Below are 21920 nucleotides of genomic sequence, written 5' to 3' on the forward strand. Positions count from 1 at the left end.
CAGCATCGGGCGGAAGATCCGGCCGCCGTATGCTGCAGGGACACATCGCGGGATCCCGGGGGCAAGGTAAGTAACCTCTACCAGGATCCAGTGATGCTCCCTGGTGGTACCCCGAGTGTGGCTCGGGGTTACCGCTAATGGCACTAAAATTCCACCCCGAGCCACACTCGGGAATACCGCTAAGGAGGTTAAGGGGGAAAATCCTTCTGCTCCAGAACTGGTTAATTACAGCCTTTAGTCTGTTGGGATATGTCTCTACTAACTTTGCAGATCTAGACTTTGCAATAATTGGCCACTCTTCTTTGCAAAACTGTTCAAGTTCAGTTAAATTTGATAAAAAAATTAAAAGATGTGGCACCTCTCCTATCATGATGTAGGGTGCCTTGGGTAGAGCTGCCTTCAATTTAAGTAATGGTAACTTAAATAGAAAATGGAGATGAACAGTGATGCGCTACTGCTGGTTGGTGCAAAAATATTTTGGTAAAATACGTGCTAAATGCTCTGGATAGACCTCCAGTGGCACTCTCTGCAAACAAAAACAATCAGGAACAGGGAACCGCCGCTCTGCTTGTAGCGTGCATTCCACCTGCGTTTCACCCCACTCGGACTTGCCGCAAAACCGGAAGCAATTTCACTCGGATACCTCAATGCATTTCACAGGAAGTGGCATCATCAAGAAGTGACTGCCCGATGAGATGACGCCACTTCCGGTGAAATGCATTGAGGTATCTGAGTGAAATCACTTCCGGTTTTGCGGCAAGCCTGAGTGGGATGAAACGCAGGTGGAATGCACACTATAGCGGCGGTTCCCTATTCCTGATTGTTTTTGTTTGCAGAGAGTGCCACTGGAGGCACTCAAAAATGTTGGTCTGGTGGTCCCTGTGGGCCATATCGCCCCCCCTCCCCCCTCCTTTACTGACGCTGGGGCTGTGTGGTGCCCTGGTCCACCACCTGGAGTAGGGGCAGGGTTCTGTGCTGGCGATGGTAGAGGGGGGGGGGATGCACCACTGGCGACCAGTCGATCGGCTGTGGGGGTGGGCTGTACATGGTGGGAGCTTTTGCCAGGGTTCCCCGTTCCTGCCTGTCCCATTTTCTGAGGCCTAGGGATCCCTCCTGGGTCCCTGGGAGCAAAGTGGTGCCGCCATTTTGCTGTAGCCTGTGTGCACAACGGCCATGTTTCTGTAGTTTGGCCGCCATTTTGCGGTAGTTTGCCATTGAAAATAGCGGCGGCCATGACAGTGGAGCCCTAGGGGCGCCGATTTTAGCGGTGGGAGCCCCTCCTTATCCCCTGGCGCCACACGGGGAGTGCAGATTATCCTGGTGGCTGCAGGTGCCTGTTTATGCTGGGTGGGGAGTTTGGTGGGGTCCTCTCCCTCTCTGCTGTGGATCGATTAGGTGCTCTGTTACAGGCGACCGAGTGGTGCTGCCGGAGCGGTGGGGGTGTCCCATAGCATTGTTTTGAAATCTTTTCTTGTGGGGTCCCCCTATGGACTCATGGAGTCTTTGGAGCACATTTCCCCACCTGATCCCTTCTCAGAGGCCGCAGGGCCCTCTGGGTCCCAACCATCCATTGATGCACTGATGGCGGTCCTGGAGTCCTTTGTGTTCTGGGTGGAGATGGTTTTTGGGCGACGAGCTAGCAAAAAGCAACCTCTGCATTCCCCTGCCTCATCTGTCTCCTCAGATCCTGAATGTGATTCCGCCGCCGCGGCTGTGGGTCACTCTGCTGGGTTTGCGACCACACACTTTGAGTTTTCAGATAGTGAGGATGATTCCTCCACTTCTGCAACCGCGCACGAAAATGCGCTGGTGGATGCACTAATTGTATTGGTGCGTTATACTTATAAAATGGAGGTCGCAGCTGAAGCTGCAACGGAGGTGTCGGTTCCCTTTGGCACTCACAAGCCATCCAGAGCGGCAAAGGTGTTTTCCTCCTTTCCCTGCCTTTTTTGACAGAATTGTCACTAAAAAGTGGGAACGGCCAAAATGTCCATTTGCGGTCCCTAAACAATTTGCTATGTGGTACAACTATGAAGAGTCCCTTCTTAAAAAGTGGACTGTTCCACTGGTGGTGGACCCTCTGGTCTCCAGATGGAAAAAAGCAACCATGATTCCGGTTGAAGAGTCCCCAGCCTTTAAGGACCCAGCTGACAGGAAGACCGAGGCTGTGGCCCGCAATATGTACAACCTGGCTGGTTTGGCACTGATGCCGGTATTTGCCATTGCACTGGTGTCGCAAACTCTGACCAAGTGGGCTAAGCTTTTACGCCGTGACCCAGAGGGGGAGCAGCTTCCCCCCCGCCGTTTGCTGAGCTGGCGGACCAGTTGGTCAAGGGGCTACAGTTTATCTGTGATGCCTCTTTGGATGCAGCTCCTAGTCATTAGGCTCTCTGTTTCAGCAGTGGTCCTTCTGCGTATTTTTTGGCTCAAATGCTGGTCTACGGACCCAAGAAGGCCTTGACTGATCTTCCTTTTCAAGAAGATTTCCTGTTTTGGAGCTACCATGGATGACATCATTTGAGACTCCCCTTTCTTCCGCCGGCTACTAAGGGCAAGGACCCTCGTCATAGACATGGGCCATCCTTCTCGGCTCATAAGAAGTTTTTTCGTCCCTAAGGAGCGACTGAAAAATGCGTTCAGGGCCTCCTCTGGTGGATCCAAGTAAACTTGGTCTGGAAAGTAGAGTGGGCTTATCCAGTCCCGTGGACAAGGCTTCTTCAGCATAAAGGTGCGCCCTCACCCGTATCAGGGGTGGGGGGACGTCTTCGCTGGTTTCCCGGACCCGTGGACTTCCCTGGTACAAGACAAGTGGATCCACAGTCATTCGGTCCGGCTACAAGATCGAGTTTCACTCTTATCCCCTGGCAAGGTTCTTTCCTTCAAACTTGCGCAAGTCCCCGGACCACTTACAGGGTCTGTTTTGGGCAGTACAAGACCTGTTACTTCAAGGGGTGATTGTCCCGGTTTCCGACATCTGAATGTTTTCAGGGTTTTTACTGAAACCTGTTTACAGTTCCCAGGAAGGAATGCAAGCTGCGTCCAATCTTGGACCTCAAGGTGCTGAACTGCTTTGTGCAGGTGCAGAAGTTCACAATGGAGTCCATTCGCACGGTGGTGGCATCCCTGCATCTGGGGGATTTTCTTGCCTCTATCTGCATCAAGGATGCTTACCTTCACATTCCAATATGTGCCGGTCAACAGCACTTCCTACGCTTTGCCGTTGGAGAGGAGCATTATCAGTTTGTATGCATTCAATCAGACAATGCCACGGCGGTGGCTTATGTCAATCACCAGGGGGGCATAAGAAATGTCCTTGAGGCTCTGGAGGTAATCAGCATTCTAAGGTGGGCAAACCGTTTCTTTCCAGCCCTCTCCGCCGTACACATTCCTGGGGTGGAAAACTGGCATGCGGATTACCTCAGTCAGCAGGAGTTTGACCAAGGGGAGTGGTCCCTTCATCGGGAGGTGATTCATCAGATGCGTCTCCGGTGGGGCATTCCCGAGATGAATCTGTTGGCGTCCCGGATCAACGGAAAGGGGCAGAGGTTTGTGGCTCGGTCACGGGATCCTCTGGCGGACGCCACAGAGGAGCTGGTGGCCCCGTGGAGTCAGTATCTTCTGATTTACGCCTTTCCCCCTCTCAAGCTTCTGCCAATACTTCTACGCTTGATCGAGGCAGAAGGGATTCCAGTCATCTTAGTGGCCCCGAACCGGCCTTGCCTGGCTTGGTACGCCGATCTAGTGCGACTGATCACGGACGTTCCTTGAAAGCTTCCTCTCAGCGAGGATCTGCTGTCCCAAGGACCAATCTTCCATCCTGCATTTCAGTCATTGGCTTTGACAGCTCGGCTGTTGAATGCCAGGTGCTGAAGGATAGAGGTTTATCTGAGTTGTTGATTCCTACACTATTAAAAGCAAGGAAATCAACTTCTAGGAAGATCTACCATCGTACGTAGAAGATGTACATTGCGTGATGTGAATCTCTTGGGGTTTATCCGTGTTCTTTTTCAAGGGCTCGGATCTTGACCTTCCTTCAACCGGGGCTTGAGCAGAAACTGGCCTTGAGTACTATCAAGAACCAGGTGTCGGCCTTAGTGGTCTTCTTTCAACGGCCGTTGGCCACACCTTGGCCAGTGCAGTCTCCATTACCACCTTGGGACCTCAATTTAGTGCTCTGTCCTCCAGAATCCTCCCTTTGAGAATCTTCAGGAGATTCCCCTGCTTACGCTGTCCAAGAATGTGGCCTTTTTGGTGGCTATCACCTCTGATCGCAGGGTGTTGGAATTGGCGGTGTTATCCTGTATACCTTACTTGGTGGTTCACAGAGATAAGGTGGTTCTTCGCCCCCTGTCCGTTCCTTTGAAAGGTTGTGTCTGATTTTCATTTGAATGAAGACATTGTGTTGCCTTCCCTGTGTCCCAGGCCAAAACATCCAAAGGAAATTGCTTTGCATGCCTTGTGTGGTGGTCTGGGCGATTAGGGTGTACCTGGCAGCTACGGAGTCTTTTAGGAAGTCTGACTCTCCATTTGTGCTCACGGAATGGCCTTGGAAAGGGTTGTCTGCTTCCTCTGCGACCATTTCCAGATGGATCAGACAGACGGTGGTTCAGGCCTATTCCATCAAGGGTCAGGTTCCTCCTTTCCCTGTCAAGGCACATTCTACTCGGGCGCTCAGTGCTTTCTGGGCCTTCCGCCACCAGGCGTCAGTGATGCAGGTTTGCAAGGCGGCCACCTGGTCGTCGGTGCACGCTTTCACAAAATTCTATAAAGTGGATGCGTTGGCATCTGCAGATGCTTCCTGTGGCCGCAAAGTTTTGCAGGCTGCTGTTTAGAGGACTTGGTCCTCTTTGAGGGTGCATTGTTCATTTCAGGTGGGCTCCAGTTATTTTGGTTGAGCTCCTGTTTACCTGGTTGGCTACAGTTTAGCCTTGGGAATTTATTTTTTGCTTTACCCACCCCTCAAATTTAACACTGCTTTGGTATGTCTCAATGGTAGTAAGATCAGGAGCTGTGTCCGTCAATGTAACGAAAGGGAAAATAGAATTTTTTACTTACCGTAAAATCTATTTCTCTGATGTTCATTGACTGACATCACCCACCCCTCTGTGGAGTTGTAATTCTTCTGACACTGCTTGTAACAAAACTGAGTACCTATAGCAGAGAGAGGGAGTATACCCCCTGGGACTGCCCAGAGGCGTAGCCAGACTTTTTTTCTGCCTAGTATCCCTCTCCTGTAAGGGGCAGTATAACCCAATGGTTAATAAGATCAGGAGCTGTGTTCGTCAATGAACATCAGAGAAATGGATCTTACAGTAAGTCAAAAATCTTATTTTTCTTTATTTTTAGATAGAGTGAAAAGGGACTAGATCACTTGCAAGATTTTATTGCTCTCTGTGCCCCCATTAGGGAGATTCACCATCTCGATTTGTTTTGTTTATTATGATCATTGAAAGTAAAAGAAAATCCTGAATTTTTGGTTGTCTCCAGAAAAGTAAGGCCTCTTGCACACTGCAGCTTGAAAAAGCTCATTACAGCTTTTTTTGCAGAGCTAAAATACAGCCGATTAATAGACATGTGCCTATGCACAAAGGCACGTAAACCAGCGGCGTGCATTCTTCAGTAAAAAAAAAAAAGAAAAATCTTTATATTCAGTCATTTACACCTTATACGCCCAAATACATGCGAATCCACACAAATGTGCGCAAATGCCCCTTTACATATTGCGCAGAATGAGAACGCGTAAATAGGCCCATGCAAAATTGTGCGAACGCATATAGGCGAAAATGGGTATGAATATGCGCAAATACATACAAAAAAAAGTCTGAAAAAGTAGATCTCCCCAATGGGACAGAGCTAGCAAAAAACCTGACAGGGATTATAACCCTTCTATCCAAAGTGTAAAAAAAAACAACCTTGCCTATAGTTCTACTTTAAAGGAACTACTGCCAGAAATCGGTTGGGCACCGATTTCCATTGTCAAGTCACATCTGAAATCGCACTAGTGTGAACAGAGCCTAAACAATGCCTCTAAAACAGCTATACTTCCACATGCAATCAGAGCAGTACACACCCACTATATGCAGTGGGTGCAGAGGGGCACGAAGACTCTCATTTTCTTGGTATTTTGTGTCCCGGTCTGACCCTGCATGCACCCATTCATAGTGTGCATTTATTCATGCAGGTCATGTTTCAAGATTACAGTGAAACATGATTCACACTAATGGAAGATGATTGTACAAATCAGACTTTGTATATTTATAGAGATATGCAAATTATGATTCATCGATGCGGAGCTAGACCCATGAACGGATTCAGTCATCTCTAATGTTTAACCAACAGCGGAGTCCGTACTTCATCTGAACTTATGATAAAAGAAATCTGAAAAAAATGAAAGCTGTTTATCTTATCATTATAGCATGGCATCAGAGCTTTGCTGAAAAGGTAAGGCCTCTTTCACACATATGGACTGTTTGTCTGTTTTTCATCCATCCGTTGACAGATGAAAAACGGACATTAATGCATTCCTATGGAAAATGGATGACCACGGAAGATCATCCTTTTGCATCCATTGTTGCTTCCGTCAATATCCATGTTTTTTTTTTTTTTTTTTTTTTTAAATGGATGAAAGCCCTATTTTTCTTTCATTCATAGACGAACACAGCGTTCTATTACCTCCTTCAGGAGTAGAACTAGGCAGAACAAAAAACACCTTTGCTACACCCATGGGCTGTCCTCAGCTTGGTATATAACCCCCTCTCTGCTCTAGGTAATATGTTTTATTCTGTCTAGAGCGAGCGCAAGCAGAACGCAGCTACACGCTAGGTTGGCTGCTACATACCCTCACGGACAGAGGCTGGCCCGCGAGTTAAACATCTCACAGGGTCACATACGACCGGGCATGGCTCGGAGTCGCAGCAGGCCCTTGGCCGAAAGCTCCCCTAATTCGGTGGCGAGGATTCTGTCTGGAGCATTACCTGCATGATGGAAAGGTAAGTACAGTCCCCCCTCTCCCCTTTTGGCAGCTTTTTTGGGGAGGACGCAGGTAACCTCCAGGGACGATCAGACCTGCCTGCAGGTTCACTCCTACCATCTTTAAAAATCCCTCAGTGAGCTGGGCTTCCCCCACTCCCTTTCCCCCCTGTCTGGACCTGGAGTCTGTTGGGGGGTCCCAGGGCAGAGGATTCAGCGGAGACCCCTGGCGTCTCCCCTGCTATCCCCACTCTGTAAGGGTCCTGGGATAGTGTGTCCTGCCCTGGTAGTCTGGAGGGATCCCAGTGTAAGAGACCCCTAGGGGCATGCCCCACTGTTTGAAGTGTGGGTATAGCGCAAAGGGGTCCCAGTGCAGATTGTGCAGCGGAAACTCCATTAACATGTGTCCTACCTTCAGGAGGGGGTCCCCTTGCACAGGGTGCAGCGTTGCAGAGGGCACAGGGAAGATCCTGGCAGCATGCTGTAGCTGATGGTGACCATTTTCCCTTTGTCTGGCTGCTCTCCGGTTGGCAGCCATGTTTGTGTAGCCTGATGATGTCCGGGGGGCCATTTTCCTTTAGTCTGGCTGGTCTCCGGTTGGTGGCCATGTTTGTGTAGCCCAATGGTCACGGGGCCATTTTCCTTTAGTCTGGCTGGTCTCCAGCTGGCGGCCAAGTTTGTGTAAGTCGATGATATCATGGAGGTAATTTTCCCCTTTCTCCTCAGTTTTTTCTTCCTGTGCCTGGGACATATGAACAGGGATGGCATCCATGGTGATGCTGGGTCCCGATTTCTTGGCCCTCCTCTGATCGGTAGGGCAATTCCTTGAGGGTCCCTGTTATCTTTCTCTCTGCTGATAGGTACCCTGAGCCTTGAGGGGATCCTTTAGTGGTGTCATGGAAATTATTGTGCTTGGCGCATAGAAATTAGCTGCTAATAAAACTGCGGAGCACGGAGGACTTGCATTTGTGGATATTAATACGCGCCAAGCGCTATTAACTCCTTGTACTAACAGTACAATATGCAGCTCTTTTGTATAAAGAAATCCCAGCGTGCTCGGCGCCAAAAGAACAAAACCGGCACAAGCTGTGTCACCGTTGTTGCCAAAAGATCAAGTCCTACTCCAACACAGGGCTCTTGCTTATTTATAGTCAGGAAAAAATAGTGTACAGTGAGAGGTAACGATTATACAACACAATCAATCACACACACATGTATACATTCAAAAGTTCAATAGAAAGGGGAGTGTATGTTCATGAATGAGCTGAGCCGTGTGCATGAGTTTCCTGCCATTGGGTGCGTGAGCAACCATGCACTATTGCTAACCATGGGACCCACGTACAGTAAAATGCCCGCCACACACTATACAATGGAACTAGCGTGATCTCATAAACACGGCCGCAGTAATACATACGCATGCACTCTTTCATAACCTGTGGGAGTGAATCTTATGTAATATAATTTGTAAAACCATATTTGATAGTGATTATGCTACTGTTCCAGTAAATTAGGCTATATCTGCAAAGGAAATAGCAGCAGTGTTTCAATCATGCGGATCGAGCATAACAGAAAGCTACCAGCCATTATTCCAGCTAAAGGACAAATACTTATCAAAACGATAATAATTGCACATCACAAACATATCTTCGCCAGTGAATACTGGGGCCCCGGCTGGCTGATATACATTTGCGCATCCCACTGCCATAGATCCAGACATCGCTCCAGCGGGATAGGGATGATCAGGCAAGTAGCGTGCAGTCTTCATTTAATGGAAGGTTTCCACAACTACAGGTCTTTCCTTAATGCCAGTTAAAGCCATATTCGCTGTGCTTAGCGAATACCTGTAAACTGACACTGGTAGACATAATGTCAATTTAACTAACAGACATTCTGAAAAATGTCTACATTAAACCTAATAGAATTTCCACACCAGCGGTGCCAAAAGATCGCTTTTGTACTACAAGGTCTTCCTTTCCATTTGGAGCCTCAGGGTCACATCTCTCCCACTGACCCCCTCATGGAGGTGGCAGGTCCCTCGGAACCCCAGCTTCCCTTAGTTACACTGACGGTGGTCCAGCAGTCCTTAGTGTCCTGGGTGGAAGTAGCTTGTGGGGAAAAGGCACAGGAGGAAGCGTCCCCCGCCTTTCCCTGCTCAGTCTGTCTCATCTGATTCTGAGCCTGATGCCTCTGTGGACGCGACCCATCCAGGGGGTTTAATATCACACCCCAAGATACATCCCATAGTGAGGATGATTCCTCCATGGTCGCAGCAGTGAATTAAAAAGTGCTGGTAGACGCACTTATCACTGCAGTACGTGAGACTTTAAAAATAGAGGATGCGGCTGCTGTAGCCACGGAGGTGGTTGTGTAGTTTGGTATGCATAAGTCACCTCGCACTCCAAAGGTGTTTCCTTATGTGCCTTATTTGGACAGGTTTTCCTGTAAGGAATGGGAAGAACCCAAATTACCCTTTGTGGTCCTCAAATGTTTTGCTGTACGTTATGCTTTTGAGGAGACACTTTTAAAAAAAGTGGATCCTTCTGTTTCTAGGTTGAACAACGCTACCATGATCCCAGTAGAGAAATCCCCATTCTTTAACAACCCAGCTGGCAGGAAAGCGGAGGCTGTGGCACGCAGCATGTTTACTATGGCTGGTTCGACATTGCAGCCAGTCTTTGCCTCAGCCCCGGTGTCTCAGACCCTAACTGAATGGGCCAAACTTTTGCACCAGGGCCTGGGGGGGTGAGCAGGTCCCCGCTGCTTATGTTGACTAGTTGGTCCATGGGCTGCAGTTTTTGTGATGCAGCTTTGGATACAGCTCCTGCTGTCCAAACTTTCTGTTTCAGCGGTGGTGATTAGGCCCGTGCTGTGGCTTAAGGATTGGTCCGCAGACCAAGCCTCTAAAAAAGCTCTTGATTTGCCCTTTCAAGGCGATCGCCTGTTTGGGGCTACCCTGGATGACCTCATTAAGGGTATCACAGGGAAGAAGAGTACCTTCCTACCATAGTCTAGGAAAGGGAAGGAGCCTCGTCGCAGACGGGGGCCCTTCTTCTCAGCCCATAGAAAATTATTTTGTACTTCTGGGACGGAGAATAAGGGCAATAGATCTTTCAAAATTTTCCCTGGGAGTCTCCAAGCATCCTTGGTCTGGTAAGCCTAGAGCTAGCTTCTCCGGACCCACAGACCAGACCCCTTCAGCATGAAGGTCTGCCTTCACCCATTATTGGGGTGGGGGGACATCCTTGCTGGTTTCCGGCCTCGTGGACCTCCTTCATGAGGGTCAAGGGGATCCACAAAAAGATTATTTTGGGGTACCCAGAAGGGGGGACAAAGCTTGTCCTTTACAGGTTTTTAGGTCCCCATAGCCCTGTCAGGGAATTGATTTACCTAGGTCTGATTCTAATTCTGACCAAGGTGGTTCTTCCTCTGGACAAACTTCAGGAACCACAGGCCGTGTTTGACTGGCTGCTGACACACAGATAGTTCTCGCTCTCATTTTGCATACAGATTCTGAGTCTGGTGGTATCCACCTTCAAGACAGTTCTGTTTGCACAGTCCTACTACATCTCCTGTTAGCAGGTTCGGCTCCACAGGAGGATACCGAGGCTCGTAATGAGCTCACGGGTTCCTCTGGTAGATGCTGCAGGCATCCAAGGGCCACGGTAAGGCCAGTATCATCCTTGGCCTAGGCATCTTCTGCAATTCCTGTAAGGAATCAAGAGCGAGAATCTTCCAATCTGTCTGGTGGCCATAAAGTCAGTTGGGAGATTCCTCTCAGAGAAGACTAGTTGTCCCAAGTACTGATCCACCATTCTGCTTTACAGTCACTGGTTTTAATGGCTTAGCTATTGAAAGCCAGGTACTGAGGGATAGAGATATGTCTGGATCAGTGATCCCTACTATGGTGAAGGCATGGAAGTCGTCTTCCAGCAAGATATACCATCGTACGTGGAATACGTACATTTCTTTGTGTGAATCGATTGGCACTCATCCTCGATCCTTTTCTGTGGCTCGGATCTCAACCTTTCTTCAACAGGATGTTGATCAGAAGTTGGCCTTGAGTTCCATCAAGGACCAGGTGTCTGCCCTGGCAATCTTCTTTCAACGACCCCTAGCCACACACTCTTCAGTTCGTACCTTTTATTCAGGGGTTTGACATGTGGCTCCATCTATACAGCCTCTTTTGCTGCCATGGGATTTAAATTTAGTACTTTCTGTTCTCTAGAAGCCTCTATTTGAGAATATTCAGGAGATTTCCTTGCCTACGTTATCCCAGAAGGTGACATTCTTGTTGGCTATTACTTCTGCCCGTGGGGTATCTGAATTGGCGGCATTATTCTGTCACAGTCCCTATTTAGTGGTCCATAGGGATAAAGTGATTCTTCGTCCCTGTCCATTGTTCCTGCCCAAAGTTGCCTCTAGCTTCTTCCATTTGAATGAGGACATTGTGTTGCCTTCCTTGTGTCCCCAAGCCGGCTCATCCCAAAGGATTTGCTTTGCATACCTTGGATGTGTTTTGCACGTTTCGGATGTTTCTGGCAGCTACCGAGTCCTCTCGGAGGTCAGACTCGCTTTTTGTGGTTACGGACAGACCAAAAAAAGGACTGGCCCCTTCTTCGGCTACCATCACCAGATGGATCAGACAGACGGTGACTCAGGTCTATTCTATTAAAGGTCAGGTTCCACCTTTCCCTGTTACTGTGCATTCTACTTGGGTGCTTCTTGGGCCTTCTGTCATCAGGCATTAATATCACAAGTTTGCAAGGCGGCCACTTGGTTGTCGATACATACCTTCAAATAATTCTATAAGGTAGATACTTTGGCATTTGTGAATGTTTCTTTTGGCCGCAAAGTTTTACAGGCTGCGGTTTAAGAGGGGTTGTTGCCTCTTGAGGGGTGTTTTTCTTTAAAATTGTATTTTTCAGACAAGGGTTCTTGTTACCCAGTTAAGGCTCCTGTGTCCTGGTTAAGGGCTCTTACGTTTAGCCTTGAGTTCTTTTCCCCACCCCTCATTTTCCTTTTGGCAGTGCTTTTGGACATCCCAGTAGTTATGATTTATGGAGCACTGTGTGGTCAATGAACGAAAGCGAAAATTGGGTTTTTGTACTTACCCTAAAATCCATTTCTCTGAGTTCATCGACTGACACAACACAACTGAAAAAAACTGATGTAAAAAAAAACACGACTGAACTAATGAAATGAACCATTTGTATGTGTGAAAGGGGCCTTATACGAAAAATACTAAATAACCAACGAAAAATAAAAATATCAAAACTATGATCAGCCGTGATATTAGCTAGAGCTTGTAGTTAAAGAGACACTGCTATCTTTCCTATTGAAGGTAAAGTGACCCTGTCTTTGCAAAGAGTGTCCGAATGCGCTAATGCTCACCTTGCCAGCAAACTCCCTCTACTCCTTCCTCCATCACAGTCATTACTAAAATGCCCAGTGTCAAGGGCTAGGGGGAGCCAGAAGTGTCACGTGACATTACTCCCTTTGTGACCTAAACCCCCAGCATTGTTGCATAGAAGGAAGACACATGACCTCCGCAAGCATCGGGTATTGCCACCAGCAGCAGCAGCAGGAACTGTGGGTATGGTGAATATTCATGGTAATAATATTAGGATGTAAACCATTTGTCATACAAGGAGGAAGTAATCCTAAATCCCCCAACTGGAACATACACTCACTGGCCACTTTATTAGGTACACCTGTTCAATTGCTTGGTAACACAAATTGCTAATCAGCTAGTCACATGGCAGCAACTCAATGCATTTAGGCATCTAAACTGAACATCAGAATGGGGAAGAAAGGGGATTTAGATGACTTTAAATGTACCATAGTTGTTGGTGCCAGACAGGCTGGTCTGAGTATTTAAAAAACGGCTGATCTGCTGGGATTTTCATGCACAACCATCTCCTAGGGTTTACAGAGAATGGCACGAAAAAAGAAAATATCCAGTGAGCAGCAATTGTTTGGAGGAAAATGCCTTGTTGATGTCAGAAGAGAATGGTTCGAGGTAATAGAAAGGCAACAGTAACTCAAATAAATCACTTGTTACAACCAAGGTATGCAGAATTCCATCTCTGAATGCTCAACACATCAAACCTTGAACCATGCGGGCTAAAGCCGTAGACCACACCGGGTGCCACTTCTGTCAGCTATGAAAAGAAAAATGAGGCTACAAATCGCCTAGGCTCACCATAATTGGACAATAGAAGATTGGAGAAACGTTGCCTAGTCTGATGAGTTTCGATTTCAGCTGCGACATTCACATGGTAGGGTCAGAATTTGGCGTAAACTTGAAAGCATAGATCCATCCTGTCTTGTATCAATGGTTCAGGCTGGTGGTATAATGGTGTGGGGGGTATTTTCTTAGGACTCTTTGCACCCTTTAGTACCAATTGAGCATCATTTTAACGCCACAACCTACCTGAGTATTGTTGCTGACCATGTCAATCCCTTTATAGAGTGCACCCATCTTCTCATGGCTACTTCCAGCAGGATCGTGCACCATGTCACAAAGCTCAGATCTGGTTTCTTGAACATGACAATGAGTTCTCTGTACTTCAATGGCCACCAAATCTCAAGCCAATAGAGCACCTTTGGGATATGGTGGAACGGTAGATTCACATCATGGTTGTGCAGCCGACAAATCTGCAGCAACTGTGTGATGTCGATATAGACCAAAATCTCTGAGGAATTTTCCTAACACTTTTTTTAATCGATGTCACGAATAATTAAAGGAGTTGTAAAGTCTGAAGTTTTTTTTTTTTTATCTTCATGCCTTCTATGCATGAAGATAACAAGCGTTCTGTGTGCCGGAGCCCCCTCTCTATCCAGCCATGTCCACGAGTGCCTCAGCTGTCCAGGACTTTTTTCCCTGTTTGGCTGAGACACAGCAGCAGCGCTATTGGCTCCCGTTGTTGTCAATCAAACTCAGCCAATTGGAAGAGAGGAGGCGGGGCCAAAAAGTAACTCTGTGTCTGAATTGATACACGGAGCTGCAGCTTGGCTTGGCTCGGGTGCCCCTATAGCCCGAGCCCATCTCTATTTACAATCACTTTAAGGCAGTTCTGAAAGTGAAAGGGGGTCCAACCTGATACAAGGAAGGTGTACCTAATACTGTTGCCATATACACTCACTGGCACTTTAACACTTTTTAGAATAGAGTGTAGAGTTAGACAGGCCATACATGGAGCTAATTCCTTTCATGCAACAATGGGTTGCAGGAAAGAAATTTGCTCGATTCCCCCTTTAACACAGACAGTGTTGATGTGGGAGCCCCTTCTGCTGGGCCATTGTCTTCTCCTGGCAGGGGAAGCCATCTCCGCCAGAAGAAGACAGTGATTATTGCTAGCGGCTAAAGCAGCTGTTAGCGATAATCGCAGGTAAAACCTGGCATGCTGTTTGTACCCAAGTTGATCGATCCACTTGGTACATTCAGCCTGCCCATACACAGAATCTCGGCCAGTTCCTGCTGAACCACGTACTGCCTGCTTTAGAAAGCTTGTGTTGTTTCTGTGTTTTTCTGTCCTGATGACGGTCGGTCCCTTTATTTCCCATTCTGGTCTCACAAGGACAAAACTTGGAGAAACCTTTCCTCAATGGAGTCTGAAAAGAAATAAACACAAGATAAATTGCAATCTTTCCCCCATCCTATGGGAAACGGTTTTAGCTGAAGTTGGGGTTTACTGTGTAACTTTAATCATTATATATGTAGTATTGTGTAGGCAGAGTGGCAGGGAAAGTATACTTATGAGTTTGTAAGACCTCAAATGGTCCACTTTGTGTGTCGCTAACGCCTACTCCCTTTGTTGTGTATTTTCTGGTATATTTTGTGTGTTCCCAGCTTCTGGTGAGGTATATTGTGCATGCCTAACTTCTGGTGAAGTATAATGTGTTCCCATGTCTCCTGGTGGGGCGTATTGTGTGCCCATAACTCCTGGGGAGGTATATTGTGTGCCCATAGCTCCTGGTGAGGTATATTGTATGCCCATAGCTCCTGGTGAGGTATATTGTATGCCCATAGCTCCTGGTGAGGTATATTGTGTGCCCATAGCTCCTGGTGAGGTATATTGTGTGCCCATAACTCCTGGTGAGGTATATTGTATGCCCATAACTGCTCCTGGTGAGGTATATTGTATGCCCATAACTGCTCCTGGTGAGGTATATTGTGTGCCCATAACTGCTCCTGGTGAGGTATATTGTGTGCCCATAACTCCTCCATGTGAGTTGTATTGTGTGCCCATAACTCCTGGAGCGGTATATTATATGCCCATAACTCCCGGCGAGGTATATTTTTGTGCCCATAACTCCTGGTATTTTGTGTGTCCCGAATGCCTGTCTGTCAGGTATGTTGTGTGTATGTAACTCCTGGGGAGTGTGCTCTGTTTAAATGAACCTGACAGCAGTGTCTGTGGTGCTGACATTGCAATCACTGCTCTTGGTATTTCTCTCTTGGATGATGATATATATAAAACGCTATGCCTTCCCATCCAGGCTAAATCTGAATGTGCTGACAATTCTAGGAGATATTTTTTGAGAGGATTTTTATTCCTTAGAGACAAATACAATTGACCAGTAAGTAATATTTTGGTGTTTTCACTTTGGTGACGGTGTAGTGCAGGGACATGCAAACTCTGTCCCTCCAGATCTTGCAGAACTACAAGTCCTATGAGGCATAGCAAGACTCTTGATAGCCAGCATGACACCCAGAGGCAGAGGCATGGGACTTGTAGTTTTGCAACAGCTGGAGGGCCACAGTTTGCATATCCCTGGTAGTGGATCCATTCTGTAATATTTCTAGTTCCCCATTCACTTCAAGTATAATCAGATGGCACATATCTTTAAAAGGCAGTCTATTGTTGCCATAAACCACAATACATTCTTAACTACTTGCCCTTTGGAAGATTTACCCTCCTTTATGACCAGGCCATTTTTTGCAATACGGCACTGCGTTATTTTAACTGACGATTGCGCGGTCATGCGATGCTGTACCCAAATAAAATTTATGTCCCTTTTTTCCCACAAATAGAGCTTTATTTTGGTGGTATTTGTACACCTCTGCATTTTTTGTTTTTTGCGCTATAAGCAAAATAATTACCATAAATATTGGAAAAAATCATATTTCTTCTTCAATTTAGGCCAATATGTATTCTGCTTCATATTTTTGATAAAAAAAATCCCAATAAATAATTGCATCATGTCAGTGATCAGCGCCATATACAGAGACTGCGACATTGTAGCGTACAGTCAGGACAATGACACTTTAACACTTTTTGGGGACCAGGGACACAAAATTGCACTGTTACTGTACTAATGACACTGGCTTTAAAAGGTGATCAAAGGGTTACCTGTGTGCCTAGCCAGTGTTTGTGCACTGTGAGGGAGGTGCTTTTACTAGGGGAAGGGATTGATTCATGTTCTTGCTTTGCAGTAACACAGGATCAATGGCTTACCTACTGACAGAACAGCAATCTGCCTTGTTTACATAGGCAGATTGCCGTTCTGGCTCTCTGCCTAATGATCGGCGGGTCCCGGGGGAAATCGAGTCCGTGTTACCCATTAATCCGCTTCTGCTGTGTCTAATCACAGTGGAAGCGAGGCACCAGTGGCGTGCATGTGCTCCCCAGACCCAGAAGTGTCAGGCCGTGTAATGGGTATGTAATCCGGTGCAGAACGGCCGTCCTACTGCAGTATATGTGCGGTGGGTAGTCCTAAAATGGTTAACAAATAGAATACGTAATTACAGTTTTCTTTATCAAGTTTAAGCATTTATTTCCCCCCATAAATACTGACTGCAAAAATCCAACATGCTGGTTGTACGCAAGTCAATTGATGGATTAGGTTCGGTACAATGGCCTACTCATAGATGGTTTGAACCATCTATGGTCCGCTTTAGGCTGTCATGCAGCATGGATGGGTTTGTCTTTTTGTTGCACATTGTTTTCGGTTCTCTTGGCTCTCAGGGGTTTCCAATGGTCTAAATGAATTTAGTAAATAGATACTGTACCCAGCAGATAGAGGAGTGGTCTATTTTCCATCCAAAAGTCATGCATTACCCTACATCTTCTTATCACATGTATTGCGTCCCCTATCACTCTTAAAACAGCGCTAGAGGATAGTAAACATTTCACAGCCTGTTCAGCATGGCTATTGTAAACTGCACAATTTGCAGCATTCATTTAGCGAGGGTTCACACAACCATAGTGGTTCACAACACCATACCTTCAAGTCATAAATAAAATTCCACCCAAAAATGTTATTTTGCTTAGCAGTGTGGTTCTACTAGGCCAGTGGGTGGCTACTGTAGACCATCTGTGTTTTGTATGCTGGTAGTTGATAAGGTTGAATAAAAACTCCAGTCCATTTGCTATTTACACTTTATTCGTGTGAACCTGTTTCTACAGCAGTCCTAGTGTATTGAAAGCCTAGGTAGACAAGGTCTCTTGGCACCTTTTAAATGAAACCTATCTTGAGAACTTGTGTTCTGCCATTGCTGGTTCTCTAGCGGTCTTGCCGAATCAGTGGATTCAGCAATTTGATTCACTGACCAAATGAGTCCAGCCCAAAAATAAGGACTTCTGATATTACCTTGGCTTTTCTTTTGTATATTCCAAAACTTTCAATATATTCAGTGATGCTGATTTGTTTCAGATCAGTTACTCAAAATTATTGAATGGAAAGACCGCCAGGCAGCTAGTGTTTTTAAAATAGACTAGCACCCCCTTATATTCCCACTAGCACAAGTTTTTCTTTCCAGAGTACCTTTCACTGGTCTCACATCACTAAACCTGCTTGGATTCTATGTGTCCATTGGTATTTGGTTCCTCAGGCCAATGGGGGGGTGGGACTTTGAGGCAGTTGCCAAAAATGCAAATATATGCGATTATATGATTTTTCAACGTTTTTTTTTTTCAATAGGATTTTAGACGTCCCCTGGAACATCCACAACGCATGGATGTCAGAGAATTTGTTCTAAAAGTCACCAATATCACAAATGTCACACATGTCACACCTTTACCTTTCTTCACCTACTCACTGTTGGGTCTCTCACCCAACTAAGCACAACATAACTGTATGAAGTTGAAATAAATATGTTTTTGCAAAAAACTTTGAAAAGTCATATAATCGCATATATTTGCATTTTTGGCAACTGCCTCAAAGTCCCACCCCCGATTGGCCTGAGGAACCAAATACTTATGGATTTCTAACCAGGGATGTTGGCACACTAAAACTTAGAGATATATATACTATATATCCAATAAGAGTTTACTGGAGTTTCCGAAACCATACCCCCAATGGATTCTATGTGTTACTACCCTAAAAACATCATCCTAGTTCTTTTTCCTGAATAAGACCCATAAAGTCTTAACAGGATGTCAATTTAACTTGTGATTATGCAATAAAGGCTGTAGATTTGCAGATTACACTTAACGATGTGACTTTTTTTTCCCCCTCTCTCATTTAACTTTATTAGCTGATAACAGGACGAAAAAGAAAATAACACATCGAGAGAGGAAGCAAGATTTCTCCGCTTTTAAGCAAACCGATAATGAAATGAAGGTTAAAATATCACCACAGCTTCTCTTGGCTATGCATCGTTTCTTAGCAACAGGCAAGTTTAGCTTATCACAGTTTGAGATCACCAACAATCTTGGCTCTGGCTCCTGACTGGAGATGGGAGAAAGGAGGGTAGTAAAGGTTGGAGTTGTTCCCAATGGTCCCCTCTGTTCCTGTGTACTTGCTTCCTGTGGGCATCTGACATTCTTTTCAAAACAAATGCAACAAAGCAGCCAAGGTCAACACCTGTTTTCTAGAAACATTTTTATGGCTGCATTACAATATGTATGCATCAAAAATCAAGTTGGATGGATTTTTATGAATGAAAATGAAAATACATTTAATTGCAAACTGTTTTTCTCTTTGGTTCATTGACAGACACAGCTTCTGATCTTCATAACCATTGGGTTTTACTGCCCCTACAGGAGTAGGACACTAGGCAGAAAAAGAATCTGGCTATGCCTATGTATGGGCAGTCCCAGGGGTTATACTCCCTCTTTCTGCTATAGGTACTTCGTTTTTTTTTTTTTCTGCCTAGTCAGGAGTAAGGACCTAGTTCCTTGTTGGTATCTCTGGTCCTTGCAAATTTTTTCTCCCTCCTGGTTTTCCTGTGAGATCTACAATCAACTGCTGGACTGGGTGACGGACTGGATAATCTAGATCCAGTGGTCACCCCAATCTTGCCAGCGAGCGCGCGCAGACCTCAACTCTGCCCTAGGTCGGCCGCGACATAGCCTCGTTGGACGGAGGCTGGCTTGAGAGTTAAACGCCTCGCGAGGTTGCATACCACCGGGTCTCGGGCCGAGTCGTAGTGTTCCTCCTGGTCGACAGTCCCCCCATTTCAATAGTGAGGGGAATTGTCTGGAGCAGTGCCCATCTTGTTTCTGGTATGGTGAGTAGTTCCCCCCCCCCTGAAGAGTTTTGGGGTGGACATGGGCCCCTCCTTGGGATAGCCATGACAGTGGAGCCCTGTGGGCGGCGATTTTGGCAATGGGAGCCCCTCCTCATCCCCTGGTGCTGACTCCTGGATCTTTTCACTTCCTGATCGGCACTCTTGGAGTGCAGATTATCCTGGTGGCTGCAAGTGCCTGTGTCTGCTGGGTGGTGAGTCTGGTAAGGTTCTCTCCCTTTCTGCTGAGGATCGCTTGGTTTTTTGTGCCTGGCAACTGGGTGGTGCTGCCAGCGCGGTGGGTGTGTCCCTTTGCAGTGCATTACACTTTTTTGGGGTCCCTCTGGTGACTCATGAAGTCTTTGAAGCACATCTCCCCACCTGACCCCCTCTCTAAAGCTGCGGGGCCCAATGGGTTCCAATCATCCGTCGATGCACTGATGGCAGTCCTGGAGTCCTTTGTGTCCTTGGTGGAGGTGGCTTTCAGGCGATGGGCTAGCAAAAAGCGCTCCCCCCCCCCCCGCCGCCTTCCCCTGCCTCATTGATCTCATCATATCCTGAATCTGATTCGGCTGCCGTGGACATGGGTCATCCTGCTGGGTCTTCGACCACGTGCCCCGGAATCCTCAAATAGTGAGGATGGTTCCTTCACATCTGCAGCCGCGCACAAAAAGGCGCTGATGGAAGCACTGACTGTATCTGTGCGTGAGACCTTAAGGGTGGAGGACACAGCTGCCACTGAGGTGCAGGTTCCCTTTGGCACTCATGGGAAATCCAGAGCGGCAAAGGCATTTCCTTTCCCCGCCTATTTTGACAGAATTGTCGCTAAAGAATGGGGATGACCAAAGCGTCCCCTTGGGGTCCCTAAGCGATTAACTAGGCATTACCCCTATGGGGAGTCCCTTGGACTGTTCCACCGGTGGTGAACCCTCCGATTTCCAGATTGGACAAGGCAACCATGATTCCGGTTGAAGAGTCCCTGGCCTTTAAGGATCTGGCTGACAGGAAGGTGGAGGCTGTAGCCCGCAATATGTACACTCTGACTGGTTCGGCACTGAGGCCAGTATTCACCATTGACCCGCAGACAAGGCTCCTTCAGCATGAAGTTGCGCCCTCACCCGTATCGGGGGTGGGGGGATGGCTTAGTTGGTGTCCGGACCCGTGGACTTCCCTGGTACAAGACAAGTGGGTCCACAAAGTCATTTGGTCCGGCTACAAGATCTAGTTTCACTCTTGTCCCCTGGCATGGTTCTTTCCTTCCAACTTGCACCTGTCCGCGGACCGTTTATAGAGTCTGTTTGGGGCAGTACAAGACCTGTTGCTTTAAGGGGTGATTGTCCCGGTTCCGACTTCGGAACATTTTCAGGGTATTTACTCAAACTTGTTTACAGTTCCCAGGAAGGAAGGCAAGGTGCGTGCAATCCTGGACCTCAAGGTGGTCTTTACAAAAGTGTTAGCCCCAGTGCTAGCATTGTTACGCCAATGGGGGATCGCGGTACTGGGCCACTTGGATGACCTTCTGCAGGCGGAGTCCCCTATTGCTCTGGTGGTTAACACCATACGAACTCTGAGGAGTTTAGCTGGATTCTGAATTTTCAGAAGTCTGCTTTGATTCCATCCACGAAGCTGGTATCTGGGTCTGACTCTGGGCTCTGTCTTAGCCAGAGTGCTCCTTCCTCTGGACAAACTCCAGAAATTGCAGGCTGCAATTCTCCCTCTGCTGTCCAGCAGATTATCTTCCCTCCGGACTTGCATGCAGGTGCTGGGCCTGATGTTGTCTACCTTCAAGGCGGTTCTGTTTGCACAGTTTAATACAAGGTCCCTGCAAAGGGAGATTCTGGTCAAATGAGACAAGACTCCGCAGTCTCTCTGCTCAGGGGATCTGGACACTGGAAGAGTCCAGACTACCGATCAATGTCTTGGAACTCCGAGCGATGAGACTGTGCCTGGTCCATTGGATGTATCATCTTCAGGTATGTCCAGTGCGCATTCAATGGGACAATGCCACGGCCGGGGCTTATGTCAATCACCAAGGGGGCACAAAAAGTGTCCTGGCAACTCTGGAGGTAGCCGGCATTCTAAGGTGGGCAAAACAGTTATTTCAGCCCTCTCCACCGTACACATTCCCGGGGTAGAAAACTGGCAGGCGGATTACCTCATTCGGCATGCGTTGGACCAAGGGGAGTCGTCCCTTCATCCGGAGGTGTTTCATTAGTTGTGTCTCCGGTGGGGCATCCCCAAGAGGGATCTTTTGGCATCTCGGCTCAACAGAAAGGGGCAGAGATTTGTGGCTTAGTCATGGGATCCTCTGGCACGGTCCACAGATGCACTGGTTGCCTCCTCAAAAGGTTCTGCCAAGACTACTAGGCAGGATCAAGGCAGAGGGGAATTCGGTCATGTTAGTGGCTTCGGACTGGCCTTGCCTGGCTTGGTACGCTGATCTGGTGTGGCTGGTCGCCGGCGTTTCCTTGGAAGCTTCCTCTCAGGGAGGATCTGC

The 21920-nt window shown here is 47.2% G+C and overlaps 1 protein-coding gene across 3 annotated transcripts in view; it reads left to right on the forward strand.

The window, feature by feature from the left end:
• Positions 1–21920, forward strand: part of CNNM2 (cyclin and CBS domain divalent metal cation transport mediator 2) — a 269756-nt gene that overhangs the window by 194735 nt on the left and 53101 nt on the right. For 2 of the 3 annotated variants that reach the window (XM_082268396.1, XM_082268395.1), the window contains exon 3: positions 18452–18589. The exons of the other annotated variant lie outside the window; for it this stretch is intronic. In XM_082268396.1, coding sequence (XP_082124522.1) covers positions 18452–18589 — 138 coding nt within the window. The remainder of the gene's footprint in view (positions 1–18451; positions 18590–21920) is intronic. 3 annotated transcript variants of the gene reach the window in all.

This window comes from Pelophylax lessonae (assembly GCF_965119305.1).
Source record: "Pelophylax lessonae genome assembly, chromosome: 9".
Taxonomy (NCBI): Eukaryota; Metazoa; Chordata; class Amphibia; order Anura; family Ranidae; genus Pelophylax; species Pelophylax lessonae.